The following is a 27,521-nucleotide window of genomic DNA, read 5'->3' as shown; positions in this document are numbered from 1 at the left end:
CAAGGTCCTCCTAGTCTCAGGAGGGGCCAAGAGATGGAATGTGTCATTTGAACAAGTGAGCCAGAGGGTGGTGAGTGAATGATTGACCACTCGAGGGGAGGTAGGCCGGCCTCCGGGCCCTGTTTGACTGTCCAGGCTCAGCTTACCTGATTACCTGGTTACCAGCGAATGCCACCCTGGGCCCTCCTTTTCCTCCCCCTCCCTCATTGTGACCCCAACCACCTGCCCCATTATGACCCAGTCCTTCTCCCCCTCTGGCTCCCAGTGAGTATGTGGAGGCCAGGGGGCCCAGGCAGTCCTGAGACCTGCGGCCATGTGTGAGCAAACCCACTACCGAGCCCAGCCGTGCTCTGGCACCAACCCCAGGAAATGCCAGGAACTAGGAGACTCAATTCTTCTGATCCTGGGCAGCTTCATCTTGCTCAACGTGGGGATCAACGTGGTGACTCTGGTCAGGGCAGGATCTGGGCAGTGGGGTTAGGGGAGCCCTGGGGTCTTGAAGGGGCTGAGGTGGGAGGGCTGCTGGGGTGTGGCCGGACAAGGGTTGGATTTCAGGGCTCACCCTGCTCCCGGCCTCCCCTCCTCCCCTGCTTCCCTCAGCTCTGGAGGCATCTGAAGAGCTCCTTGCGGACACTCTTCCGTCACGTTTTCCCCAAAGGTGAGTGGGCGCCAGCGTGGGCTCAGGGGATATGGGCCTGTCCCCTTTCTTCTATCCCTGCCTCGATTCTCAGCCCCTCAGGAACCCAGGCCCTGTCCCATCTCGCCTTTCCCCGCAGACAAGGAAGCCAGCTGTGTAGGCAGCCATCGCATGTGCGTGCGCTGCTCCGTGGATCCCAAGAACCTGTGCTCAAGAGTTCCTTCCCGCTTCCGCCATCGCCCAAGCTTCCTGCTCGGGCACCCAAACCACCTTGACTCGTGGATGCCAGACACAAAACATGAGAAGGCTTCTGGGTGCTGCTGGAGGCCGCCTCAGTGTGGACGGGCTGGGGCTCCCATGGAGGCTCCACGGGGACTGTGGAAGGAGGGGGTAGTGGGCGCTGGCGAGGCCCCTCCGGTCACAGCCTTAAAGTCCCGAGCCACCTTTTACTCCAGGCAAGAGACATCTTCCAAGCTCCGCAGGATGAGCAAGGTGGACGTGCTTCCACTCCGCCTGCCCCAAGAGAGCAAGACGAAGACCCCAGACTATGACCCAGCCCAGGCCCCAGCCCGGGCCCAGACCCGCCCCCCAGTTCAGCCCCCTGCGCATGCTCCTGCCAAGGCCCAGACCTTCTCCTCAGCCCACCCCCCTGAGCACACCCCCCCCCAGGCCGAGAGCTGCTCCCGAGGCCACGCCCATGAGCACACTTCCGCCCAGGCCCAGGCCTTCTCCCCAGTGGACCCCACTGGGCGCACACCTGCCAAGGCCCAGAACTTCTCCTCAACCCACCCCTCTGAGCACGCCCCACCTCAGGCCCAGACATGCTCCACGTTCCACCCCCCTGAGCACACCACCCCCCAGGCCCAGACCCCCTCCCCAGCCCTCACCCCTGGGGGCAGCCCTGCCCAGGTCCATGGCCCTGAGCATACCTCAGCCCATACCCCAGCCCCGGCCCAAGCCCAGGCCCCCTCAAATGCCTCAGCCCAGTCCCTGGGCCACACTTCTGTCTGCACCCTGACCCATGCTCATCTGACCTATACCCATGCCAACACTCTGGTCCCTCCCCCACCTTCGGCCCCAGTCCCTCCCCCAACTTCTGCCCCTGCTACTACTCCTGCCCTAGCCCCTACACCAGCCCCTGTCCCGATCTCTGCCACAACCTCTGTCCCAGCGCTGGTCATGGCCCTGACGACCACTCCAGTCCCTTCCACCACCCCTACCCCCATCCTAGCTTCTATTCCCTCTACCTTGTCTGCCTTCAGCCAAGGCCTCTCCTCCGGCCAGGTGGTCTACGATGCCCGCAGGGTAAAGCAGAACGTGGTCCATGTGTGTCCCCCTCAGAACTCTGGGTACTCCAGAAAGGACTTGGGTACCGTCTCCAGGCCCCAAGAGGGGCATGGTCTGGTGAGCTCTGGTACAGCTGAGCAAACACTGAAGCAATGTAGTGGGGACAGTGCCAAGCCCTCCACAGGATCCATACTGGGTTACCTGGAGTCGGGGAATATGGAATGGAAGATCTCAAATGATGCCAAAGACAAATTTGTGCAGTCCAAGACCTTCCCTTACTGCAGCTTCCATCCTTGCAGTTCTGAGAAGAGAAACACGGACCCCCAGGCTCCAGTCTACCCCAAATTCCTGGTGTATTCCAAGGATGCTGCACCTTCTCAACCTTGCTTCCATTCTCCAACCAGTGCCCAGAGCTCACCATGCGCCATGCCTCCACCATGCACTCTTTCTCTGCCTCTTGTTTCTCCCAGATCCTTTGTCCTTCATCAACACAGCAACCACCAGAAGCCCTCCGCCTTAATACAACCCCCCAACTTTCCCCCAACCTCCAAGTCTCCTCCGTCTGTCCTCTCTTCCCAGGGCCCCATCCCTCCCCAGTTATCCACGACGTCCCAAACCCCAAACCAGCCCCAACCCCCTGAACTTCGTGAGAGTCTAGACCTCAACCAAGGCTCTGTCCTCCAAAGGACCCCAGGCCCTGCAAAAGATTCCAGAAACCCAGGCCTTACCCCAAATCCAGGCCTCCACAAGAACCCTCTAGGAACTGACTCTGTCCAAGCTTTGGGCCCACATCAGACCCGAAAGTTATTTAGATCTGAGGCAGGTCCTCGAAAGGAGGATGCAGGGCAGCACATACCAGGGACTTCTGTCCCACCCAGTCAGAACTCCTGCTCTCCCAAGGCTCAGGTGACCTACAATGACCTGCAAACCTTCTCAGAGGTACCTGTGCTGATTGAGCTGCAATCATCCTCCCGGCGAGCAGGCGGCCAAGACTGGGTGTACCACCCCATGGATACAGTTCCTCCAGCCTGCCAGAACTATCGCCAGATGTCTACGCCTCCCAAGACCAGCTGGAAGCCCTACTGTCCTGGGTCAGGCACCCGGCTAGGGCATGTGGTCTTTGACGCCCGCCAGAGACAGTTCAGAGCGGGCAGGGACAAATGCGAAGCTCTGTCTCCCAGGCGCCTTCACCGAGAGACATCCAACAACTCACCGGAGACCATCAAGGAGTGGGGATATCAGGGGACAGATATGCATGAGGAATAAAGAGACAAGAGAAGTGTTCTGTGGTTGTGTGAGGACATCCACCCCAGCCCCATCCCACAGGGCCTGATGAGGACCTAAACTATCCCTGCTTTCCCTCCATCGCTGTCTAGCTAAATCCGCTATCCCCAAGGCCCTAGAGCTGCATTGTCAATTACAGTAGCCACTAGCCAAATATGCCTATTAGAATATAAATTAGTTACAATTAAGGAAAAGTAATTCTGTTAAAAATTAAGTTAAAAAGTTAAAAATTCTCTTCCTCAGGGAACAGAATTTCCCTGGCGTCCAATTCTGTTCCCTGGTGGTCCAGTTGTTGGGACTTGGCGCTTTCACTGCTGTGGCCGCGGTTCAATCCCTGGTCGGGGAACTCAGTCCCTGCAAGCTTCATGGCTTGGCCAAAAAAGAAAAAAATTCTGTTCCTCAGTGTCATGATCTTCTAAGTGCTCAGTAGTCACATGGAGCTAGCGGATACTGTATTGGACGGCACAGATTTAGAACGTTTCCGTCATCATGGAAAATGCTATTGGAGAGCAGTGCTTTAGAGTTTAGAGCAATTTTCCTTTCCCTGTCACCCACCCCCAGCATCTTAAAGCTCCCCCAGAGCCCAGAGAACTTAGTTCTTTCTGGGGTGGCTCAGAAGCCACCCTCTGGGGAGGAGGTAAGATGTAGGCATGGACACCCAACGCCTGATTTCCCCAGACTGTGAGAAAGAGCCCAGGCTTCAGTTTTCCTGATCTGGTCTCTTGGGTCACGACCAGAGGTATGCAAACTTGCCTCCCCCGTTCTGGGCTGTGTTTGGGGCTCGTGGTTACTGAGGGAGAAGACCTCTCTTGGTCAGTGACTAGGAAACCTTGTGTTTTAGGCTCCCCAAATTGAGCCTTGGATTCTGACGGTGCCCTCCTTCATAGGCCTCTAATTTTCTCGAGGTGTCTCCACTTAATTTTCTTGCCCATGGACTTAGGCCTAGTTCACTGTGGAGACAGACCCCTGGGAAAAAGGAATGTAAGAATTCCTGGTCCAGCATGCATTGGTCTAATCTGTGAGCGTGTCTCTGGTGTCCTATCTTTCTGTCCTATTATTCTGGCTCCTAGTTTCAGCCTGGACTTAAGCTGTGTCCATGATAGCACTGGCCGCTGAGAGCAATTTCCTTCCCCTCATAATTTCTCATTGCCCTGCCCTAGCCCAGCTGGAGTTTCCTCTGGACTTGATTTTCAGTCCTGATAACTCTTCTGTATACACACATAAGCTGCGAGATTGCAAAGTGTTTTCCCTGCCACCACTTGTGTGTCTGAGGTGGGCAACACTAATATGTCCCTTCCCTGAGTCAGATGTCCATCCCTGGGTCACTACAGGCACACTATCGGTGTGTTCTTGTCTAACATCACCACCACCGATTCCAAGGAGATACGTCCCAGCGGGAGAGCCCATTTCCAACACCTCTCTGGCTCAGCTCTGACCTTGGACAAGTCATGTGCAACCTTTCTAGGCTTGCAGTCTCACCTCTAAAATGAAGTTATAATTGCATGCAAGAACCCTTCTAGATTTAAATGACCAGGGCTCCTCTACTCCCAAGTGAGATGTGGAGTCCCCTATTTCTCCGCATGCCCTAGTGTATGTCCCTCATTATTATTGTTTGCTATTCAGATCCATCCTATTAGGCCTCTGTTTTAACCCCAAGGAGTGTTTGTGCGGTTGACCTGGCCTTGTAAAGACACAGAATAGTTTATCTGCATAGAAACTACAACTTCCATCAGGCACTACTTGAACGGAACCGGAAAGGATGTGGCGGCGTGGCCCCAACGCCCTGGTAGTTTTGAAGACAAACTACAACTCCCAGGATAGCCGCGAGATCTCTGCAGAGCGAAAGGATGGACTGAACTCTGACTGGAGGCCGGGCTGGTCCGGAACCACCCCGACAGCCTCCAGAAAGGGGCGTGGTTATAATTTAGGGGCGTGGCCTTGCAGGCAGCAGGAAGAAGTTACCTGTTGAATCTTCCTATCCATTCTCTTCCCAGCCTTTGTAGCTACCCCTAAGAGGGAAGCCGTAAACCACTAGCCTCTTCTGAAAAAGAGGTAAGGGGACGTAGACAAGGGGCAGCGAAGGAGGCTACTGCATTCCTTAGGAGGGGCCAAACAGCTACTTTCTACCTGCTGAGTCAGGTGAACCGTTCCATGGGGGCGGGGACCAGCATATGAGAAAAGGGCAAGGACGGAGGAGGTGTTTATTTGTTCCCTTTCAAGACTAAATTTAGGGCCCTTCGTCTGCAGACCCATTGGCGGACTGTGCCTTGGGAACCCTCTTGGCCTCTGGAAGAGAAAAGAACGGGGGCCAGTTTTCCGCAGCAAAAGGAACGGCCCGTCTGGGCTTCCTCCCGTCTGTGTATTTCCTAGCCCCAAAACGACAGAGCCATATGGCTTCCGCGGTCTGGGGGAGTGCTCCCTGGTGGGGCCCACCGCCCCCAGCCCCAGCCCGGCCGCTCACGGACATCGACTTCTGCTCTGGGGCGCAGCTGCAAGAACTAACCCAGCTGATCCAGGAGCTGGGTGTGCAGGAGAGCTGGAGTGAAGGTCCCAAGCCAGGACCAGATCTCCTCCAGGCCAAGGACTTTGTTTTCTCTTTGCTTGGTAAGTAACCCTCCCAGCCTTCGGGAACTTGCAGCTCTCAGCTCCGCCTCACCCCGCCCCGGCTCTGGATCACGCCTTTACGATCCCTTCTCTTTCCTTAGGTCTCGTTCACCGCCGGGACCTTCGCTTTCCTCCTCAGGCAGAGCTCTTGCTGCTTCGTGGCGGGATTCGCGAGGGCTCCCTGGATCTGGGGCCTGCGCCTCTAGGTCCCTACGCTCGGGGACCTCACTACGACGCCAGCTTCACCCTCCTGGTGCCCGTGCTTTCGCTAGATGGCACTGGGCAGGAGCTGCAACCGGACGTGGGATCCTGTTACGCATGGCTCTTCCTCCCAGAGCAAGTACGCGGAACCTCGGTCCGGGAGGCATGGCAGGATTGCCTAGGACCCCCAGTCCCAGGAGGACGTGATTCGATCCACCCAGCCCAAAGCAAACAAACTCCCAAGGATCCGCAAATCTCCGTGGACCAGCTGCACGGTGACGTCACTGAGCCTGAGGCACACGAGTCTTTGGAAAAATCACCTAGTAATGTTTCAGTGCCAGAATTGCCTCACCAAGACGTAACCGATGTTGACTTTCCCTCACCACTGAAAAAAACGAATGGTGACGTCACCAAAGCAGCCGACGTTAGCCCAGTGCCACAGCCGTCGGAGGCTCGGGAGGCATGGCCCACATTGTGCCCCGCCCAGGTGGCTGCCTGGTTCTTTGCTTCGCTGGCTGCGGTCGCTGAGTCCCTGTTTCCGGTCCCGGGTGCCCCGCGCTTGGTCCACGCAGCCCGCCACGCGGGGGTCACCACCATCCTCCTGGCTACGCCTGGGCCCCCGCGCCGCCTCCTGCTTTTCGACTTGATCCCCGTGGTGTCCGTGGCCGGCTGGCCCCAGGAGGCTCGGAGCCACTCGTGGGCCGGCCCGCTGGCCTCGGAGTCGTCTTCCTTCTACCTGGTGCCCGGCGGCGGCGGCACAGAGCGGCCGGGCGCCTCCGGATGGCAGCTCTGCTTCGCCCGCCAAGAGCTGGCGCTCAAGACGCGCATACCCGTTCCCCTGCTGCAAGCGCACGCGGCGGCCCAGGCGCTGCTGCGCCCGCTGGTGGCCGGGACTAGGGTCGCGGCGCCCTATCTCCTGCGGACGTTGCTGTACTGGGCGTGCGAGCGGCTGCCCGCGCTCTATCTGGCGCGACCCGAGAATGCGGGCGCCTGCTGCCTCGGGCTGCTGGATGAGCTGGGCCGGGTGCTCGAGGCCGGGACGCTGCCCCACTATTTTCTGAGTGGCCAAAAGCTCGGTGCGGGGGACGGCGCCGCTTCGCTGCTCGGGGCGTTGGCCCTGCTTCGCAGGGACCCTGCCCGCGCCCTGCGAGCCGCTGTGGAAGAGGCCAAGGCTGCACGCAAGGGGGGCGGCTTAGCCGGCGTGGGAGGCGGGGCCCATTAAAGACGCTGTTCCTACTAACCTGGAATGTGCTTCTGTTGGCCAGCGGGATGTGGAGGGGACTGCTCTCCCCTCACCTGGGAGACAGGCTGAGCGCCTTGGGCCCGAAGAACCCGTTCTAGAAGGCCTCCTCGCCGGTTCCTCCGCTTCCTCCCACCCTCCTCCCGCCGCATCCCTGGCACAGGTCGTTCCATTCTGGCCTCTCCACTTTCCAAATCTGTGGCCAGCACCCCTCCTGCTCCCGTGCAGCCTCTGGCATCCATCTCCCGCCAGTTCTTATGGTCTTTTCTCTTAGGAGTCAATAGGGATGGGGGTAACATATCTGCTGAAAAAACGTGTAAAGGAGAAAGGTATGGAGACCAGGGACTGACCAATTTGTCTCACACAAAAGCAGAGATATTAAGGAGGCCGGATTTCACCCCAGGCTAGACCTCACCACCACCGCTATCTCTTCAGTTATTCCCCCCACCTTCCTCATCCAGTTCTGTCCTCCATCCCGGGCAGTAGGGTCCCTTTCTCCATTCTCAGGGCATCTGCCATTCCATCTATCTAAGCCCAACCTCTCCCCCCATCCAGAGTTCCATTCAGTGGAGTCGCCTCCTTGTCCCTCCTCCTCTGAACCCCGAGACATGCGAGACATGCGGCCTTGTCTCGGCTCCACCTGTCTCTAAGACCGTCCCCACTCCCTGCCTCCAAGGAACCCCAGGGTTCCGCCCGCCCAGCTTCACCCCCCCCATCTCTTTCCCGGAGTCTCCGCCCCCTGCCCCGCCCCCGGGCCGGCTCTCGGAGGAGGGGAGAGCTGCTGTCGCCGCCGCCGCCTCAGCTTCCCACAGCCGCTACCGCTGCCGCCGCTGCCGCCGCTCCGCTTGGTCCAGCCGCCAGGCCCAGTGCTCACTTCGCCAGACCAGGGCGCTCTGCGGAGACACCCTCACTCCTTCCTGGGGTCCGGGACGCCTAGCCGGGCGTGGGGGGAAGCTCCGCTTGCGGGGTACAGGGAGGGAGGAGCCTGGAACCAGAGCCAGCGCCAGCCGTCCCCGGATCGACAAGACAGGACAGGTTGAGGGGCGTCGGGGAAGGAAGAGGGGGTGCTATAGGCAGTCCCGGGGAGGACAAGGAAGCCCTGTCGCAGAAAGCTCTGATGCGCTCTGACTTATAGCGGGTCTGTTCACATTTGGGGACCCGTGACAACGTGGGTGCACTCCTCTCTCGGGGGGCTGGTTGGATTGGAGGGCGTGGGATCTAAACAGCACCAGCTGTCCCCGAGGAAATTAGGGGCTGCCAGAAAAAAACAAAAAAGCCAAAAACCTATGCTCCTTATTCCGAGGTGACAGAGGGCCCTCCAGACAACCACCTGGTGTAACCACTAGGAAGGGCGGATTTGGAGGTGACTTCAAAAGGAGTGGAGGGTAACAAGGTGAGGAAAGGGGCTCAGCAGCTGGAACCCTGTGCCACTAGAAATGGGGGTGACTTGGTAAAAACCGGTATCGTCCAGAGACAGGGTCTGGGAACCTCTTCTTGCTGATTGGCGACAGTCTGGATATTTCAAGGCATAGTTTTTTGGGGATTTCAGTGAAAAAAAGTGGGGGATTCTTCACTTAGAGGGTGGCAAAGGAAAAGACACCAAGGTTGGGTTCTTCCTAGACACTGGCAGCACCCCAGCAGGGGTGGGGTGAGCTAATATCCCCAAAGCTAAGGACCCACACCCTTAAAATTACAAGAGTGGCTTTGGCAGGAGTGCAGGGCCCGGAAATAGGGTGGAAAGGTGCCTGGGGATATTGGAACCACATCCTGGAAAATTTGAGGGTCTTGGCTTTGGGATAGTGTTAGTGGGGGACAGGGACACTGGAGATCAGAGAAGGGGGAGTTTTCTGTGGGGGGCAAAGGTCGAGGGTGGGGTCAACTGAGAGGTACATAGGCTGCTGGGTCTGGCGAAGCTAGCACGAGGCCCAAGGGTGGGAGCTGGTGCCTGGGGTGGGGGTCGTCTAGGGCTTATCCTCAGGTCCCGTGGGTGAGGCGGCGAGTCGGACCGGAGAGGCAAGACCATGTCCTGGTGAGCTAGCGGGCTTCTCTGGGGGGTCCCAGCGCGCTCCGGGAGCCTGCCGGTTTTGGGGTGTCTCCTCCCGGGGCGCCATGGCGGCACCGGCCAGCAGCCTGATCCGGCAGAAGCGGGAGGTCCGCGAGCCCGGGGGCAGCCGGCCCGTGTCAGCGCAGCGGCGCGTGTGTCCCCGCGGCACCAAGTCCCTTTGCCAGAAGCAGCACCTCATCCTGCTGTCCAAGGTGCGACTGTGCGGGGGGCGGCCCGCGCGGCCGGACCGCTGCCCGGGTGAGTGGCTGGGGCGGGGTCTCCGGGCCGGGGGTCTCTCTGCCTGGGAGGTTGAGGCCAGGGACTCGGAAGAGCGGGGCCCGACTGACGGCGGCTCCCCGAAAGTGAAAGGGGGTGCACCTGGACCACAAACTCTCGGCCAGACGATGCCTCAGTTTCCCTTCTCTCTCGCCCATAACCCCGAGTCTCCTTGCTTTCGAGGGCAAGGGGAAGGCTTGAGGGGCTAAGCCTGGTGCCCCGAAGCCTGGCAGCTCCCGCTCGCCCCCCCTCCCAACACACGAGTCCCCACCCCCACCGTCCTCTGCCTACGTGCGGTCTCTCGCGATTCTTTCAATGCCGAGCGGAGGGGCCTGGGGGTTCCGGACGCCTGGGTCACCCCGAGGGTTTCTGCGGCTCCGGCAGCCCCGCCCCCGCCCCGCTTCTCCCGCTCCTCCGAGCCTTGGCTCCGTTCCTCCTCGCCGAGCTTGCCTGGCTCGGTACCAATCTCCCCAGCTCTCCCCGGGGTGTCCTTGCAGCTACCTCGCCAGTCCGCCCCTCTGTGCGCCCTCCTCCCGTGACCTGCACTTCAAGAAGGGAGCTGGGCACTCCCCCATGACCGCCTACGCGACTCCGAAATCGGGTCCCACGGGCTCAGGGGACCCTCTGCCGCGAGCAACTCAGACACACTACACGGCTGGATACCCGCACGGAGACTGGGGGTCGTACCATCTACGAGGGGGTACCGGGAACTCGGCCGCAAGCGCCGGGGGAGGAGAGTTGTGAGGGTTAGCGTGTGGTCCCCGTCCAGGTGCGACAGGCGGGAAGTCCCTCTGGCCTCGCTCCCGCCCGCTCCCAGCTCCCCTAGGGGGAGACCCCCCCGCCCCCCGCTGGCGTCCTCCTCCCCCCGCCGCCGGCCCTCCGCAGTGGTACGGTCCGCAGCCCACCCTTTGAGTGGGACCCAGCCCCCACGTGAGTCAGCCTGCCTCACCAGCTCCCTGGCCCCCTCCCCCATTTCCTTGGTTTGCTACCGAATATCCCCCATCCCAGGCGGGTTACCTGGCTGAAGGGGAGAGGCTGAGCCTCAGGGAGGGCTGGGCCCCCGCGAGCCAGCAGACTGACAGACAGACAGACAGACAGATGGGTCAGTGTCAGACAGGCCGGCGCTGGGCCAAGGCGAGGCCCGCGAGAAGCGAGCGGCAGCCGCAGCAGCAGGTGCTGAGTCAGCGTCAGGCCCAGTCCCACCCCCACTCCTGAGGGGGCGCCCCTACCCTGGGGTCACCTTACTGCCCCCCACATTCGCAAACACACTGCCGCTTCAGCAGCTCTGCCTGTCTCCCTTTGTCCTCTGCCTTTCCATGTATCTCTCCCCTTCCTCTACCTTCTTCTCCCCTCCCCCCATTCTGGTTGAGCTGTAGAGTAGGAATTAAGCCTTTAAATAAATTTCAATCAATTAAACTGAAAGCTGGTTAGAGGAAGCAGAAGGGACCCACACCCCAGCTTCCTCTGGAGTCAAAGAGAGGTGGGAGAGACCTTGCTTAGAGGGTCAGGGAGCTGGGGCCCTGGGACCCTCTTCCTTCCCTCCATCCTCCTTTCTTTCTCTCCTCTGATCCCGCCAAGTGTAGCAATGTTTCTGGGAACAGAGATGTCATGTTCCAAGATGAATGTCTCTTTCTCCAGAGCCTCAGCTCAAAGGCATCGTCACCAAACTGTTCTGCTGCCAGGGTTTCTACCTCCAGGCGAATCCCGACGGGAGTATCCAGGGCACCCCAGAGGACACCAGCTCTTTCAGTGAGAGGGGAAGCCAGCTGCTGGGTGGGAAGGGGGAGAGCAGGCATAGGAGATGACAATCCTATTGTGGCTTCAGGTTCTGTTGTTTTCAGTCTGGCTCTTTGACCCCGCAAAGGAAGAAGTAGAACTGGGACCAGAATTGAGGGGGGGCTCAGATGGGGATTGGAGGCTTGGGGTACTGATACCTCTTCTCTCCACCCCCAGCCCACTTCAACCTGATCCCTGTGGGGCTCCGTGTAGTCACCATCCAGAGTGCCAAGCTGGGTCACTACATGGCCATGAACGCTGAGGGGCTGCTCTACAGCTCGGTGAGACAAGGGGGCAGAGTGGCCTGGAGTCAGGGGACTCCCCTAGCTACAGCCTTCCCAACTACAGATATTTTGCAGCTCAGGGCCTCCTCTCCCTCCAGCTCTTGCCGACACCCTGTCCTCACTGCCCGCTCCCAAGCACCTCCTCTAGGGTCCCTCCAATCCCTTCTCCTCCAATAGCCTCCTAAACACCCCCAGGCTCTTTGAATGTCCAACTCTTTCAACCTTTTAGAACCCCTGTGTCTTCTCCAACCTCCTCTAGACCTCATTATTACTCACTTCCCCAGAGTCATTCAGGATACTGGGGAAGGATTCAGGAACTCCTCCAAGCAGAAATTCTCTCCAGGTCCCCTGGATGGTGAGAGGTTGGGAGTAGAGCAGAGAGAAGTTATCTTCTTATTCCAGGCCCCCAGAAGTCTAGTTCCTGGCCCTCGGGGGCCACCAGACTCTTCCTCATCCTCCCTTTCTCCCAGTTCCTGCGTGGGCTCAGAAGTTGGCTCTCCCAGTCTCAAACGTATGGATTATATCCTGCCTTGTTCTTCCCAGGGCTCCCTTCTGTTCAGTGATGCGTCTTTTTGTCTTTCTGTCTGTGTGTGCCTTTCTGGGTCTTTGTCTCCTCAGCCACATTTCACAGCTGAGTGTCGCTTTAAGGAGTGCGTCTCTGAGAATTACTATGTCCTGTACGCCTCTGCTCTCTATCGCCAGCGTCGTTCTGGCCGGTCCTGGTACCTGGGCCTGGACAAGGAGGGCCGAGTCATGAAGGGAAATCGAGTCAAGAAGACCAAGGCAGCCGCCCACTTTGTGCCCAAGCTCCTGGAGGGTGAGTATGGACCCCCAGGGAAGAGGTGGACCACATGGGACGGTATTGACCTTGACAGGGACATTTAGTGACACACAGCTAAGGGGCTATAAGTGTTTTAAGAGGACACATGCTATGACAGGTCAAGCCAGGAAGGCTCTGGCCTTTGGAGGTTTGGGAAGCTCTCCTCCTGTGGGTTCCCAGAGGAGGATTGTAGGGGAAGGGAGCCCTTTCAGAGCTCTCTTGGTGCCTAACTCTCCTTCCTGCTCCTCTCTCTCCCCTTCACAGTGGCTGGGTACCGGGAGCCTTCTCTCCACAGTGTCCCTGAGACCTCCCCTTCCAGGCCCCCTGCCCCCTGCCATGCAGTCCCCGGACTGGAGGCTCCCTACCCTCGCCACCACCACAGCCTGTCTCCCAGCCCTGCTTCTGGCCCTGCTCTCACCCCTGCTGCCACGCTCATGCCCTGAGCAGCCAGGTCCCACCAGGTGCTCTACCCAGAGGGAGCCTAGGGGCCGGCCGTGACTTCCGGGGCTGCTGAGACCCTCAGATCCTTGGGCCCGGGAAAGGGGTCAGAGAGGGGGGATGTCTGAAAATGGTCCTGGCTGATCACTTCTTTCCTTCCACACTCACACCCTCCAAAGCCTTTTCCCGAGATGGCGCGGGGAGTTCCAAAACTGACAAAACCAGGGCATAAATCTTCCGCACCCCGGGCTCAGGCAGTTCCTGGAGCCCTTTGCCCTTTTCATGGCCACCAAGCCATAGATTTATAGGTCCACTGGAGCTCAGGATTAGTTTCCTTCTTTCCCTACTCCACCTTTTGCCTTGTTCCAGACAGGTTCTGGAACACCAGGCACCCCAGCCAGGGCCATTTCTGCACTCAGGGTCTGTGCTGGAACACAGGCATGCTGCCAGGCTCTGTTCTGGATCCATCAGGCTTCTGTCCTTCACCCAGATGGACCCCTGGTTTCCAAGTGGAGAGAGGCTGGATTTGGGCCCTGTCCAGCTGTTGGTCTTGGCCTGAATTGAGCCAGTCTCAGATCACCACAGGTTTAACTTTCTTACCCCAGAGACACCCAATTCTAGAGCGTGATGTTCTAGACACGTACGGAGCCATACTTCCTTCTGAATCTCAGCTCTAGGACATAGACCACGACTCTCAGCCCTTCCCTCTAGGATGGAACTAGAGCCTATATAGCCATGTTATTGCTCTAGAGTAAGAGTTCTAGACCCACGCTCCCACCTTCTCTAGTGATACCTGTTAAGCAGGAGCTCTGGAAAGGACCCAGCTATGATTCACAAAGAACTAAGTTCTGGCTGGATCAAGAACCACTTCTTGTTTTCCCTAGACAATTTTCCAAAAATCTTATTCTTTCTATAGAATGCTAACCTTCTTTTTTACATGCAGTTTCTAGCTCCTGCAACTCAGCTGGGGTCCTGCCAGGGAACAGAGGCTGAGGAAGGGCAGAGGAATTTTGGAAGGAATCCCTGGCTCATGGAAGAGCAGCTAGGATGGGGAAGGGGCCAGAACTATGGCATGACTGGACCTGTGCCTGGGTTGGGGGGACATGAACACTTAGCTACCTCAGCAGGAATTCCTTCCAGGTCCCCTTTAAAGCTGAGGTCTTTAGGGTAATGGGTCTAGAATAAAAAAGACAAATGGGACATAGCTTTGACCCCCCCCAAATGAGGAGACCCCAATTCAGCAATAAGTCCCACCCTTCTCCCCTACAGGTCAGGCCAAAGAGGGTGAGGGCCTCTTGGTCTCTAGACCTCATACACCCCTCCAGCTTCTAACTGAATAGAACTTGCTTTACCTCAGCTGGATGTTAGGTACCCAAAAAGGCTCTGCTCCCAGGGGACCGGTCTCCACTCCATGCTTTCTCAATTAAAGACGATTTATACAATTGAAGTGTTGTCTGCCATCTGTGGGTAGCAGGCTTTGGCAGTTGCTCGGGGAGGGATCAAGTCGCAGGGGCGGGGCGGGGCGGGTGGGCTGCCCCCCAATAACAGGTGCACATTCCTGGGCGCCTCGTCACTTCCCCTGCGCTGGCTGTCCTGGCGGCTCATCCAAGCGGACTCACTGAGCGACGCGGGCGGGCTATGACACCAGGGGCGCTGCTGCTGCTGCTGCTGCTGCTGGGGGCGTTGGGGGCGCCGTTCGCCCCGGGTAAGTCTGGGCCTCAAAGGGGCAGTGACAGGGCCAGAGGTCGTGGCCAGGAACCAGAGCTTCACTCAGTTCTCTCCTCCTCCAGGCGCCCGCGGCTCGGAAGCGGAGGGCCGACTCCGTGAGAAACTTTTCTCGGGCTATGATAGCTCGGTGAGGCCGGCGCGGGAGGTGGGAGACCGCGTCGGGGTCAGCGTTGGTCTCAGCCTAGCGCAATTAATCAGCCTGGTGAGGGCGCACGCGGGGAGTTAAGGTCTGGCCCACCAGCCGGCTGGGGGCGTGGCTTTAGGCAGGGCGGGACCCAGGGACCACTGGGGGCGGGGTCCGGGGCGAGGCCAGGCTGGGAGACTGACGGGCGGTTGGTAGAGATTGGGTCGAAATCGGACCAATGGACGACCTGTGGGCGTGGCTGCTGGACGGGCCAGGATTGAGCCGGGCAGGATGATGAACGGGCCTGTGGGCGGATCTCACAGTGGAGCTGGGGCCGATGGACAGGCCGGAGAGCGGACCTGGAGGCGGGGTCACAGGCTGGGGCGGACCTTGGTGCCGGACAGGGTCAATAAACAACAGCGGGCAGAGATTCACTCCGGCCGGGGCCGGGACTGGGACTGGTAAATGAACTGGCGGGCTGTACGGCCAGCAGGAAGTTTACGAGATAGAGGCGGGGCTTAAACCAACGCAGCTTATAGGAGGTGGGGCTTGAACCCAAGAGGGTGCGACTCAGAAAAAGAGGGGAGTTTCCAGGGAGAGTTTACCCACCGAGCCCCTCATTTCTCTACACTGACATCATATCTACCCTTTAAACTTTTCCCTTCTAGAACGAGAAGGATGAGGAGATGAGCACAAAGGTCTACTTAGACCTGGTACGGACACCCCCGCAGGGTGGGAAAGGGCGGGCGTCCCGCTGCCTTTACAATTTTCTCGAATGTCCCGTCCCGCACAGTAAGATTTTTTTTTTCTTTTTTTTGCATCACGACCTCAGAAAACACATTTATAACTGAAACAGAAGCTTCAGGAAACAATAACTATCTTTACTATGGGAGCTGCATTCCATGTGTTTTTCATTCTAAATTTTTTTTTTTTTTAACATTGGTTTGGGGCCACTCATTTGATTCCGGACCTATGAAAAGGGTCGTTAACTGCAGTTTGAAAACCACTGTTTTAGAGGCTAGCGTGCAACCCCCTCGTTTTTACAGAAAGAAGAAACTGGGGCCCGATGAGAGGGAAGGGGAAATTAGTTGATAGGGTCCCAAAGAGTGCAGGTGGAGTCTTAAACAGAGCCCCGGCCTCCAGAACCACAGACCATGCCTGCGCGGCTCTCTTCCCTTGCACTCCCTGCCCGGGCTTCCTTCGCACATCCCAAGACTCCTTCCAGCCTCCAGCCCCAGACGGCCCCTCAGCCTCTGCTTCCCTAGGAGTGGACTGACTACAGGCTGAGCTGGGACCCTGAGGAGCACGAGGGCATCGATTCACTCCGCATCACTGCCGAATCCGTGTGGCTACCAGACGTGGTGCTCCTAAACAAGTGAGGATGTTCCCAAAGTCTGGGAGGTGGGGCAGGGCCTCTGGAGGGGCGCGGCCTCCGGAGGGAGGGGCCTGATCCCAGATGAGAAGATTCTTTCCCTGCAGCAATGACGGAAATTTTGATGTTGCTCTGGACATCAGCGTCGTGGTGTCCTCCGACGGCTCCGTGCGCTGGCAGCCCCCGGGCATCTATCGCAGCAGCTGCAGCATCCAGGTGTCCGGGCCCCACCTGGGAAGCTCAAGGCGCTCCTAGAAACCCTCACTCAGACATCCCTCCTCCATTATCCCCATGACCCTCACGTCTCCCTTACCCTTCTGATTTTCCGTTGAGTTTCATCTTCTCTGTCCACTTTCATTGACTTCCAGTCTTCCTCAGTGACCCCCCCCCTCCATTGTCCATGACCTCCCCACATAACCTTCTTATTCCTCTGTGACTCCACTTCTCTGTGATCTTCCCCTGGTGGTCCCCATCTCCCTAGTGCCCCATATCCTCTGACCCCTGTCTGCCCTGTGACCTCCCCAACTCCCCCAGCCCTGACCAGCTCTCTGGCAGCTCTAGTGACTCTCCACTCCATCCAGGTCACCTACTTCCCCTTTGACTGGCAGAACTGCACCATGGTGTTCAGTTCCTATAGCTATGACAGCTCAGAAGTCAGCCTGCAGACTGGCTTGGGTCCCGATGGGCAGGAGCGGCAGGAAGTGCACATTCATGAAGGCACCTTCATTGGTGAGTGGGCATGGCTCCCATGTCCATGGGCTTTATGATTTCCAGTTTCTAACAGGCTGATAAATATACTCCATCAGTGAGTCCCTGTGGGTTCAGCAAGATAGGTATAACTGTCTATATTTTGTGGTTATGGAAATTGAGACTTGCTCATTTATTAGAGATGGGCTGTCCAGCCCAGGGACCATAGCTAGCCCCTTATTACATCAGTCCCCCCTGCTCTAGGATGTGGCAGAGAAAGCCATATCTGGGAATTCCCTGGCGGTCCAGTGGTTAGGACTCCACACTTTCACTGCTGAGGGCCCGGGTTCAGTCCCTCATTGGGGAACTAAGATCCCACAAGCAGCGCAGTGGCGCGGTGAGGCAAAAAAAAAAAAAAAAAAAGAAAACAAAGCCTTATCTGGCACCAACAAAAACAGGTTCCACATCTGTGTCACCTTCTCTTCTCCCCCCTCCGCCCCCCAAGAGAATGGTCAATGGGAGATTATTCACAAGCCTTCTCGGCTAATCCAGCCTCCAGTGGATCCTAGGGGAGAGGGGGAAAGACGGCGTGAGGAAGTCACCTTCTACCTCATCATTCGCCGGAAGCCTCTCTTTTACCTGGTCAACGTCATTGCCCCATGCATCCTCATCACTCTTCTGGCCATCTTCGTCTTCTACCTGCCACCAGATGCAGGTAAGGGGGGAAGGGGCCCAGCACTCCTTCTTACCAATAGCTCAGCTTCTTCCTCTTCCCCCATAATACAGGGAAGGTTTTCCTGCCAACTCAAGCCTTCATGAACTGTGCTTCAGCAATCTCACCCAGGTTTTCCTTTCAGGAAGAGCCTTTGCCTCTGCATCCAGATTTCCCCTCCAACCTCAAGCTCTACCTCCCCTCTGCTGCTCACTTCTCCGCACCCAGTAACTTCTGAACTCTTCCCTTCAGAATCCTAGGGTCTCATCCTTGGAACTGCCACTCCTCTGACCAACAAACTCCCAGGCTTAGCTAACGCTTCCTTTCCCTTTCCCCATTCCTGGCATCCTCCCTCCCCCACTTGTCAAATGCCTACTAGTCCCTTAACCTCCTATCTCCCTTGGAAATAACAGCCAACATTTCTCTGGGAGACAGCACAATATGCTAACAGAGTAACCTTGGGCAAATTCCTTAATCTCTTAGTGTCCTAATCTGGAAATAGGACAGTCGTTGTCCCTCCCACATAGGACTATTTTGAGGATTAACTGAGTTAATAGAACTATGCCTGGTACTCTGTAAGCTTTGTGTTAAGTGTAGGTATAGTCTTTTCTAATTTTGAGCACTTGCTATAAGATAATACAAATAATGTGTTACATATATTAACTCAGTTCTAATCTTCACAACTCTGTGAGGTAAGTACTGAATTGTCTTCCCATTTCACAGAGGGTAAGTGAGTTTAAGTCATTCACCTGACATTACACAGAGAGAGGCAGCGTTGCTATTCCAACCCTGGTTAGTACTAGTCTGATTCAGAGACTGATATCCTAAACTCTCGTATTCAAAACATGCTTTCCTGGGAGTTCCCTGGTGGCCTAGTGGTTAGGATTCCGGGCTTTCACTGCTGTGGCCTGAAAAACAAAACAAAACAAACAAAAAACACGCTTTCCTTCTCTCTGTAATCAAGCCCTCTCTCAGTCTAGCGAAGGAGAGTGATGCAGCTCTAGAACACACTTCCACATGTAACTTCTTCTTCCTGGAGCAAGGCAAATCTTGGAACCCAACATTACAGGACTAAAGTAGAACAGACCATAAAAGTTATTTATTTCAATACCTTCCGTGAAGTTTGCAGTGCCTGTTGTATGCCACAGTAATAACCAGCCACCTGGCATATTCTTATATACTTGGTTTCATTTTTAGATCCTTCGATTTGCTATATAGCTCCTGCTACAGGGGTTGGTCCATTCATTCATGCAACAATATTTGTTGAACATCTGTAACATGCAAGGCACTGGGAATATATCAGTGAATAAAACAGACAAAAATCCCTGGTCTCATGGAGTTTATATTCTAGTGGGGGAGACAGTCAGTAAACATAATAAATAAACCCATTGGATAGTATATTATTATTTTTTTAATTAATTAATTAATTTAGGCTGCATTGGGTCTTCGTTGCTGCGCGGGGGCTTTCTCTAGTTGTGGTGAACAGGGGCTACTCTTCGTTGCAGTGCACGGGCTTCCCACTGCGGTGGCTCCTCTTGTTGTGGAACACGGGATCTAGGCGCACGGGCTTCAGTAGTTGTGGCACACGGGCTCAGTAGTTGTGGCTCGCGGGCTCTAGAGCGCAGGCTCAGTAGTTGTGGCGCACGGGCTTAGTTTCTCCGCGGTATGTGGGATCCTCCCGGACCAGGACTCGAACCCGTGTCCCCTGCATTGGCAGGCGATTCCTAACCACTGTGCCACCAGGGAAGTCCTAGATAGTATATTAGGAGAGGTCAATTCCTAAGAAGGAAAATGAAGTAGGAAAAGGGTTTGGGGAGGATGAGAATGGGGGTAGGGGTTGCAATTTATTTATTTATTTAGACAATTTTATTGAAATATAGTTGATTTACAATGTTGTGTTTCATTTCTGCTGTACAGCAAAGTGACTCAGTTATAGATATATATATTCTTTTTCATATTCTTTTCCGCTATGATTTATCACAGGGGTTGCAATTTAAAAATAGGATGGTCAGTGAATGCCTCACTAAAAAGGGAATGTTTGATCAATATTTGAACAAAGACTTGAAGGAAGTGAGAGAATGACCCTGGTAGATATCTGGGGGAAGAAATTACCAGGAGGAGTTAACAGTGAATGCAAAGGCTCTGAGGTGGCGTGTGCCTTGCATATCCAAGAAATAGCCAATGTAACTGAATGAAGTAAGCAAGAGAGAAAACAGTAGGAGATGTAGTCAGAGAGCTAATGGGAAGGCCTTGTAGACTTCAGTAAGGACTCTTATGCTAAAGGCGATGGGAAGCCACTGGAGTGATATGATCTGATTTACATTTTAACGCGATCAATCTGGCTGCTCTGTTGAGAACAGTCAGCAGGGGGGCAAAGGATGAAGCAAAGAGGAGGCCTTTATAATAACTCAGATCTGAGGTAATGGTGGCTTGTACCAGGATGGTAGTGGTAGATGTGATAAGTCATCAGTTTCAGGATATCTTTTGAAGGTAGAGCCAATAGGGTTTGGTATGGATTGGATATGGGATGCGAGAGAGGAGAGCTGAGAATGACTCAAAGGGATTTGGCCTGAGCCACAGGAAAGATCGAGTTGTCGTTTATGAACTGGGGAACACTATGTGGGGAGTCGGTGGTGAGGGAATTAAGTTTTGGACATGTGAATTTCGAGATGTCTATTGGACACCCAAATGGAGAGGTTAAGTAGGCAGGTGGATACAAGTGTGGAATTTAGGGGAATCAGTCCAGGTTGGAGGTATAAATGTAGGAGTTATTTGCATGCAGTTGGCCCTTCCAAAAGCCTGTCCTTGAGTGAGCTGGAAACACGGTCACTGATTATGCCAGGGAGATTGCTTTCTGGCAAAGCCTAATCCTCCCGCCTTCCCCTCTGTCCCCCAAGGAGAGAAGATGGAGCTCTCGATCTTTGCCCTGCTGACCCTTACTGTGTTCCTGCTGCTGCTGGCAGACAAAGTGCCTGAGACCTCCCTGTCTGTCCCCATCATTATCAAATACCTCATGTTTACCATGGTCCTCGTCACCTTCTCAGTCATCCTTAGCGTCGTAGTCCTCAACCTGCACCATCGCTCACCCTACACCCACCAAATGCCCCTTTGGGTCCGTCAGGTAAGAAGATCTCCTCTCCAACCTGTGTTAACTCTCAATCCTAGTATTTGGCTTTTTGTCCCGGTATCGCTCCTCCCTCCCACCAACTTCAACCTTCCCTTTCACAGACCTGAGGGAGAACTACAACTCCTGGTAGAGTGTCAAAGTGCCAAGGTCTTTGGGTGTTGAAATGTTGCCCAATTAATTTTATCCTCCCATCATTAACATTGCGTAGATCCCAGACTCTCTTCATCAATACTGCCCATCGTGGGTCCCAAGGAAGCATTCTCAGGGTTAGGTACTATCAGGGTGGAAGCCCTCAGAACTTTTCTTTCCAGTCAGGATGCCTCCTAACCCACTTAAGAACTCTTGGGCTGTGTAGTTGCATTTCATCTGTGGGATGCATGCACGCATGCGCAAGAATGGGCACGTGCCGTGGGGGTGGTTGGCGGCTTCCCTTCTGGTCTGAAAGCATAAGAGCCCCCTCCAACACGCCTCTTCTTCTACTCTGCAGATCTTTATCCACAAACTCCCTCTGTATCTGGGTCTGAAGAGACCCAAGCCTGAGAGAGACCAGATACCGGAGCCACCTCCTATACCTCTCAGGGATTCTCCAGGAAGTGGCTGGGGTCGGGGAACAGATGAATATTTCATCCGCAAGCCACCAAATGATTTTCTCTTCCCCAAACCCAACAGGTAGTATCTACTCCCCATCGCCCACGTAGAAGGGAGAGGGAGAACTACAGTTCCCAGAAGACTGTGCGCAGGCAGGCGTCCTAAGCTCCCGGAGGATGTCGTGGTTGAGCATCATGGGAGTTGCAGTATCCCTTCTGTTGCCCACTTTGCGGGGAGGTGGGGACTAAAGCGTACGGGAATAGGAGGAATTGCGGAAGGCTAGAGAGGGCGCCGCTGTCAGAGGGAACCTGAAGGGCTCTCTCACGTTTTGAAACCTGGACGGGCGTTGGAGGAGGGAGTTGGGGCGGGGCCTAGAGCACCCGCGCAGGCCGTCTTTGCGCCCCGGTCGTGGCCAAACAGACTCGCCTCTTTCAGGTTCCAGCCTGAACTGTCTGCCCCGGACCTGCGGCGATTTATCGATGGTCCAAACCGGGCTGTGGGCCTGCCTCCCGAGCTACGGGAGGTCGTTTCCTCAATCAGCTACATCGCTCAACAGCTGCAGGAACAGGAGGACCACGACGCGGTGAGTCCGAAGAGGGTGGGCCAAGGCAAGGCCTGGGTGGCCTTGGCTCCACCCGCAAATTTAGGCTCCGCCCCCAGCACTCGATTTTATTTCTGATTGGAAGTTTGCCTCACTTGGTCCCGCCCCCTGGTTTCCGACTTGTTCTTTACTCACATCCGTCGCCCGCAGTTTCGCTCTCTGCTATTCTGCGGGCCCGCCCTTGTCTCAAAGCCGTGGTAGGAGGACCTGGGTGCGGCACAGGGCCTTGGGGCCGCCTTCCCTGGGGGTCTGGAGCTCAGGAACAGTTTCCTCTTCCTACCCTCAGCTGAAGGAGGACTGGCAGTTTGTGGCCATGGTGGTGGACCGCCTCTTCCTGTGGACCTTCATCATCTTCACGAGCGTCGGTACCCTCGTCATCTTTCTGGACGCCACGTACCACTTGCCCCCTCCCGACCCCTTTCCTTGAGGACGAGAGGGCCGAGACCGAGGTCCTTGACCAGTTGAATTGAGAGTTAGTTTGGTAGTACTCTCAAGCCCTGTACCTTTCTGCATCTTAACTCCTTCACTAGGAGTCCAATCCTCTCATCATTTCGTTTCTAGGGAGGAAGCCCAAGTGGGACTGGGCAGATGGGGGCCTTGGGCCCACCTGAAATGCACTATCCGCTTATTTACTCTTTGGCTTCTTGAAGAAGCTCCATTGGATATTCACACCTAGGTTGGCAATGAATGGAACAAAGAACAATCGCTAGCTTGTAAGCCTTCTGAGGGCAGGAACTATGTCTGTTCACTGTAATATCCCCAGCACCTAGCACAGATTCTAACCTATATAGCCGCTACCTCTGGTTGAATGAATAGGGAAATTTTTTTCTGTAAGGAAATACACTAATATCGCTTATATTTGCATGTTGGGACTAGTGGTCGTTTTTTCTTTGTTTTTACCTTTCTGTAGTTTATTGTATTTTGTAGTATGTATTATCTTTAGGATAAAAAAAGTTATTTTTGAAAGGATGCATTTGTAATGAGGATAAAAAAGCACACTGTAAAAACCTCAAGTTCCAGCTTTGGTGCTCAAACTTTGGACAAGCTACTAAACTGCTCTGTGCCTCAGTTTCCCCATCTGTAAAATGAAGCTAATAATAGTATCTGCTCCCTAGTCTGAGGATCATATGAGAAGATGAGAACAAAAGCATTATGCAGTATACATCAGAGGTTACAATCCGGTGTGTTTTGTTTGGCCCATGTTGTTGGCCAGCAGAATTTAAAATTTGAATTGGTTTGGTACTTTTAAAATGTGGATATTTCACAGAGAAATTTGGATTTCTGGCTTCTCCTGAAACTTTTTAAGAACTACAGTAGCACCAGGTCTGATTCCCCTGTTGGCAGCAACCTGCTAGAGCTGATTAGTGGCTGCCCACTCTGGTCAAGGTATTTGTACCAGAATTCCTCAAAGGCCCCACCCACCTGACCACTCATTTTACTTGCCCATCCCTGCATAACACTAGACAAAATACAGGGGAGGGGAGGAGGGACAGGGAGTTGAAGCCCGTGGGAGGCCAGGAGTGGAACAAGAAAGGGTGTTGGTGTCTCTTATGGCCATCACACATTTTGTGCCTCAGTTTCCTTTCAGTTTGGAGAAAAGGCTTCATCTGGGAGATGAAGATCTTGTGCCCAGCAGGCTGTGTTAATGTTTCTGCCTGGAGGTCAGAGCAAAGTCAGCTTGAGCCTAGTGGCTGCAGCAATTACAATGAAGTACCTAGGGTCAACAGGCTCTCACACCTACTCAACTGCTGGAAGTTGTTGTCCTAAGAGGGAGAATAGGGCTACAACTTGTAGGGATCCCTGTGGGACAAGGTTAGCATGTCCCTGTCCAGCCAGACCCACCAGCCACGCCAATAATTGCACCTGGCATCCCACTGTGGAGCACAGTTCGTTTGTCTTGTTGGTTTATTGGCCTAGAGAGTTGGACACACACACAAATGCGGAGATAAATATTGGTCAGTTTCTCTAAATCTGGGTCCTCACTACGTATAGAGCTAGAGTCTGTAGAATTCTAAATCTTGCGTGCTGTGGCACAGAACCAGTGGCCTTTCCACTCCACCGTCACCCTTCTTCCCAGGGAACATGGGGAAAGAGGGCACAAACTGACAAGACTTGATAATTTTCAAAAGACAAAGTTGCAAAATCCCAAATTTCCAACATGTGAAATTCACAGTATTCAAGTTCCCCAACTCAGATACATGTATTTTAATCGCCATTTCACCACAATCTCCTTTGTTGCCCAGAACCACCAAATTCTGGAAACTATTTTCCTAAATCATATTTTCAAAAAAATAAATGTCTACAGTCTCAGTTCTCCCAAAATGTCCATGGTTTTAGAATTTTGACCTGTTCTGAAATTCAAATTCCCTGGTCCATCCTCAACCCCTTCCATCTCTGTGCCTTTTTGCCTCAGAGGAGTGCAGGTTAAGGATATAGGGGGACTGTTAACGCATCTGCCCCCTGCCTCCAAGGCCTTCCTCAGTCTCTCTTATGGTTCCGCTGTGTGTGTGTGTGTGTGTGTGTGTATATATATATATATATATATATATATATATATATATATATATAATATATATAATTTGTGTGTAGATATATATGTATTCTTTATTATGTACTTTTTTCCGCAGTTTTTCTAAAGTGCCAGAAACAAGATTTGTGGGAATTTTTTTAGTGATTTTTTTTTTTTTTTTTTTTTGCAGATCTTCTCAGACCAGGGCTCGAACCCGCGTCTCCTGCATTGGCAGGCAGATTCTCAACCACTGCGCCACCAGGGAAGCCCTCTCCCAGATCCTTTGTCCTTCATCAACACAGCAACCACCAGAAGCCCTCCACCTTAATACAACCCCCCACCTTTCCCCCAACCTCCAAGTCTCCTCCGTCTGTCCTCTCTTCCCAGGGCCCCATCCCTCCCAGTTATCCACTACTTCCCAAACCCCAAACCAGCCCCAAGCCCCTGAACTTCGTGAGAATCTAGGCCTCAACCAAGGCTCTGTCCTCCAAAGGACCCCAGGCCCTTCAAAAGACTGTAGAGTTTCCAGAAACCCAGGCCTTACCCCAAATCCAGGCCTCCACAAGAACCCAGGCCTTACCCGAGACCCAGGTCTCCACAAGAACCCAGGCCTTACCCGAGAGCCAGGCCTCCCCAAGAACCCAAGCCTTGCTCAAGATCCAGGACTCCACAAGCTTCCAGGCCTTACCCAAGACCCTTATCTCTGCAAGAATCCAAACCTTTCCCAAGACTCTGACCTTCAGAAGAATCCAGTCATTACCCAAGGTTCTGGCTCCCAGAAGAGCTTAGGTTCTACTCGAGATGGACGTTTCTTTAAAAGCCCATATCTCCCCCAACCCTCTGGTCTCCACAAGAACACACCGTTTCTCCAAACTTCTGACATTCAGAGGAGCTCAGGCTTTATGCATGATTGTGGAGTCTATAGGAATCTAGAACGAAACCAAGAGACTGTACTCTATAAAAGTCAAGAGCTCTCCCAAAGAACTGACCTCCATAATAGCCCACACCCTTCTCAAGATTCTGGATGTTACAAGAGTACAGGTAGTGCCCAAGATCCAGGAGTCTCTAGGAGTCCAGACTTTACCCAAGATTCTGGGCCACAGAAGAGTCCATACCTTGCCCAAGACTCTGGAGTCAACAAGAGCTCAGGCCTTTGCCAGGAATCTGGCCTCCATAAGAGCCCAGGCCTTGTGCAAACCCCTCGCCTCCATAAGGGCTCAAGCCTTACCCGAGACTCAGGAGACTACAAGAATCCAGGTCTTACCCAAGATTCTGGAGTCTGCAGGAGCCAAGGCCTTACACAAGATTCTGACCTCCATAAGAATCCAGGCCTAACCCAAGCCACTGAAGTCAAAAGGAGATGTGGCCTTACCCAAGATGCTGGAATTTACAGGAGCTCAGAACATACCCACGACCCTAACTTCCACAAGTACTCAGGAATTAATCGAGATCCTGGCCCCCATAAGGGTCCAGCCCTTACTCAAGACTCTGGCTCATCCAAGAGATCAGGCCTCCATAACAACTCATGCCTTACCCCAAATCCAGGCCTCCACAAGAACCCTCTAGGAACTGACTCTGTCCAAGCTTTGGGCCCACATCAGACCCGAAAGTTATTTAGATCTGAGGCAGGTCCTCGAAAGGAGGATGCAGGGCAGCACACACCAGGGACTTCTGTCCCACCCAGTCAGAACTCCTGCTCTCCCAAGGCTCAGGTGACCTACAATGACCTGCAAACCTTCTCAGAGGTAACTGTGCTGATTGAGCTGCAATCATCCTCCCGGCGAGCAGGCGGCCAAGACTGGGTGTGCCACCCCATGGATACAGTTCCTCCAGCCTGCCAGAACTATCGCCAGATGTCTACGCCTCCCAAGACCAGCTGGAAGCCCTACTGTCCTGGGTCAGGCACCCGGCTAGGGCATGGGGTCTTTGACGCCCGCCAGAGACCGTTCAGAGCGGCTAGGGACAAGTGCGAAGCTCTGTCTCCCAGGCGCCTTCACTGAGAGACATCCAACAACTCACCGGAGACCATCAAGGAGTGGGGATATCAGTGTGTGATGAGAAACTTAGAGAAAGAGGGGACAGACATGCATGAGGGATAAAGAGACAAGAGAAGTGTTCTGTGGTTGTGTGAGGACATCCACCCCAGCCCCATCCCACAGGGCCTGATGAGGACCTAAACTATCCCTGCTTTCCCTCCATCGCTGTCTAGCTAAATCCGCTATCCCCAAGGCCCTAGAGCTGCATTGTCAATTACAGTAGCCACTAGCCAAATATGCCTATTAGAATATAAATTAGTTAAAATTAAGGAAAAGTAATTCTGTTAAAAATTAAGTTAAAAAGTTAAAAATTCTCTTCCTCAGTAAACAGAATTTCCCTGGCGTCCAATTCTGTTCCCTGGTGGTCCAGTTGTTGGGACTTGGCGCTTTCACTGCTGTGGCCGCGGTTCAATCCCTGGTCGGGGAACTCAGACCCTGCAAGCTTCATGGCTTGGCCAAAAAAGAAAAAAATTCTGTTCCTCAGTGTCATGATCTTCTAAGTGCTCAGTAGTCACATGGAGCTAGCGGATACTGCATTGGACGGCACAGATTTAGAACGTTTCCATCATCATGGAAAATGTTATTGGAGAGCAGTGCTTTAGAGTTTAGAGCAATTTTCCTTTCCCTGTCACCCACCCCCAGCATCTTAAAGCTCCCCCAGAGCCCAGAGAACTTAGTTCTTCTTAGGGTGGCTCAGAAGCCACCCTCTGGGGAGGAGGTAAGATGTAGGCATGGACACCCAACGCCTGATTTCCCCAGACTGTGAGAAAGAGCCCAGGCTTCAGTTTTCCTGATCTGGTCTCTTGGGTCACGACCAGAGGTATGGAAACTTGCCTCCCCCGTTTTGGGCTGTGTTTGGGGCTCGTGGTTACTGAGGGAGAAGACCTCTCTTGGTCAGTGACTAGGAAACCTTGTGTTTTAGGCTCCCCAAATTGAGCCTTGGATTCTGACGGTGCCCTCCTTCATAGGCCTCTAATTTTCTCGAGGTGTCTCCACTTAATTTTCTTGCCCATGGACTTAGGCCTAGTTCACTGTGGAGACAGACCCCTGGGAAAAAGGAATGTAAGAATTCCTGGTCCAGCATGCATTGGTCTAATCTGTGAGCGTATCTCTGGTGTCCTATCTTTCTGTCCTATTATTCTGGCT

The 27,521-nt window shown here is 54.5% G+C and overlaps 4 protein-coding genes and 1 long non-coding RNA gene across 10 annotated transcripts; 4 read left to right on the top strand and 1 right to left on the bottom strand.

Moving 5' to 3' along the window:
* The first annotated feature begins 313 nt into the window (after nt 1-313).
* Nucleotides 314-26,724, top strand: LOC132354578 (uncharacterized protein SPEM3-like). Its single transcript, XM_059906440.1, has 4 exons — nt 314-451; nt 601-658; nt 777-2,504; nt 24,727-26,724. The coding sequence occupies exons 1-4, from the start codon at nt 314-316 to the stop codon at nt 26,337-26,339; spliced, it is 3,537 nt and encodes a 1,178-aa protein (XP_059762423.1). The 3' UTR covers nt 26,340-26,724.
* Nucleotides 4,892-7,253, top strand: LOC132355343 (transmembrane protein 102-like). Its single transcript, XM_059907634.1, has 3 exons — nt 4,892-5,260; nt 5,456-5,812; nt 5,914-7,253. The coding sequence occupies exons 2-3, from the start codon at nt 5,599-5,601 to the stop codon at nt 7,233-7,235; spliced, it is 1,536 nt and encodes a 511-aa protein (XP_059763617.1). The 5' UTR covers nt 4,892-5,260; nt 5,456-5,598; the 3' UTR covers nt 7,236-7,253.
* LOC132355351 (fibroblast growth factor 11) lies at nt 8,239-14,333 on the top strand. Of its 3 annotated transcripts, XM_059907652.1 has the most exons (6): nt 8,239-8,646; nt 9,315-9,555; nt 11,212-11,322; nt 11,527-11,630; nt 12,252-12,450; nt 12,718-14,333. In XM_059907652.1, exons 2-6 carry the CDS (start codon nt 9,363-9,365, stop codon nt 12,894-12,896), a joined length of 786 nt encoding a protein of 261 aa, XP_059763635.1. In that variant the 5' UTR covers nt 8,239-8,646; nt 9,315-9,362; the 3' UTR covers nt 12,897-14,333. The 3 variants fall into 3 exon arrangements, with proteins under 3 accessions (XP_059763635.1, XP_059763634.1, XP_059763633.1); XM_059907651.1 differs by lacking the exon at nt 8,239-8,646 and having other exon boundaries at nt 9,296-9,555; XM_059907650.1 differs by lacking the exons at nt 8,239-8,646; nt 9,315-9,555; nt 11,212-11,322 and having other exon boundaries at nt 11,463-12,450.
* Nucleotides 10,971-14,893, bottom strand: LOC132355359 (uncharacterized). The gene is made up of 2 exons (XR_009499593.1): nt 14,244-14,893; nt 10,971-12,365 (listed from the first exon to the last, which is right to left on the bottom strand). It is a non-coding gene; the product is annotated as an uncharacterized LOC132355359 (long non-coding RNA).
* Nucleotides 14,463-24,691, top strand: LOC132355346 (acetylcholine receptor subunit beta-like). 4 transcript variants are annotated; one of them, XM_059907638.1, is made up of 11 exons: nt 14,463-14,596; nt 14,682-14,821; nt 15,412-15,456; nt 16,009-16,118; nt 16,223-16,331; nt 16,697-16,844; nt 17,308-17,517; nt 20,412-20,635; nt 21,311-21,381; nt 21,665-21,812; nt 22,117-22,694. In XM_059907638.1, the coding sequence occupies exons 1-11, from the start codon at nt 14,530-14,532 to the stop codon at nt 22,255-22,257; spliced, it is 1,413 nt and encodes a 470-aa protein (XP_059763621.1). In that variant the 5' UTR covers nt 14,463-14,529; the 3' UTR covers nt 22,258-22,694. The 4 variants fall into 4 exon arrangements, with proteins under 4 accessions (XP_059763621.1, XP_059763620.1, XP_059763619.1 ...); XM_059907637.1 differs by lacking the exons at nt 21,311-21,381; nt 22,117-22,694 and adding exons at nt 21,129-21,310; nt 24,530-24,691 and having other exon boundaries at nt 14,464-14,596; XM_059907636.1 differs by lacking the exon at nt 21,311-21,381 and adding an exon at nt 21,129-21,310 and having other exon boundaries at nt 14,465-14,596.
* Nucleotides 26,725-27,521: the final 797 nt, after the last annotated feature.

Source organism: Balaenoptera ricei, chromosome 20 (assembly GCF_028023285.1).
Source record: "Balaenoptera ricei isolate mBalRic1 chromosome 20, mBalRic1.hap2, whole genome shotgun sequence".
In the NCBI taxonomy this organism is placed as follows: domain Eukaryota; kingdom Metazoa; phylum Chordata; class Mammalia; order Artiodactyla; family Balaenopteridae; genus Balaenoptera; species Balaenoptera ricei.
Note: the sequence above shows the minus strand (reverse complement) of the source record. Positions and strands in the feature narration are given on the sequence as shown.

Coding starts and splice junctions, on each gene's coding strand:
- LOC132354578 (XM_059906440.1), top strand. CDS start 314: ATGTGTGAGCAAACCCACTACCGAGCCCAGCCGTGCTCTGGCACCAAC. Junction 452..600: donor GGATCAACGTGGTGACTCTG/GTCAGGGCAGGA, acceptor TGCTTCCCTCAG/CTCTGGAGGCATCTGAAGAG. Junction 2,505..24,726: donor GTCTGTCCTCTCTTCCCAGG/GCCCCATCCCTC, acceptor CTCTCTTCCCAG/GGCCCCATCCCTCCCAGTTA.
- LOC132355346 (XM_059907636.1), top strand. CDS start 14,530: ATGACACCAGGGGCGCTGCTGCTGCTGCTGCTGCTGCTGGGGGCGTTG. Junction 17,518..20,411: donor CTACCTGCCACCAGATGCAG/GTAAGGGGGGAA, acceptor CTGTCCCCCAAG/GAGAGAAGATGGAGCTCTCG. Junction 20,636..21,128: donor TGCCCCTTTGGGTCCGTCAG/GTAAGAAGATCT, acceptor TCTACTCTGCAG/ATCTTTATCCACAAACTCCC.
- LOC132355351 (XM_059907650.1), top strand. CDS start 11,838: ATGTCCAACTCTTTCAACCTTTTAGAACCCCTGTGTCTTCTCCAACCT. Junction 12,451..12,717: donor TGTGCCCAAGCTCCTGGAGG/GTGAGTATGGAC, acceptor TCCCCTTCACAG/TGGCTGGGTACCGGGAGCCT.
- LOC132355343 (XM_059907634.1), top strand. CDS start 5,599: ATGGCTTCCGCGGTCTGGGGGAGTGCTCCCTGGTGGGGCCCACCGCCC. Junction 5,813..5,913: donor CTTTGTTTTCTCTTTGCTTG/GTAAGTAACCCT, acceptor CTCTTTCCTTAG/GTCTCGTTCACCGCCGGGAC.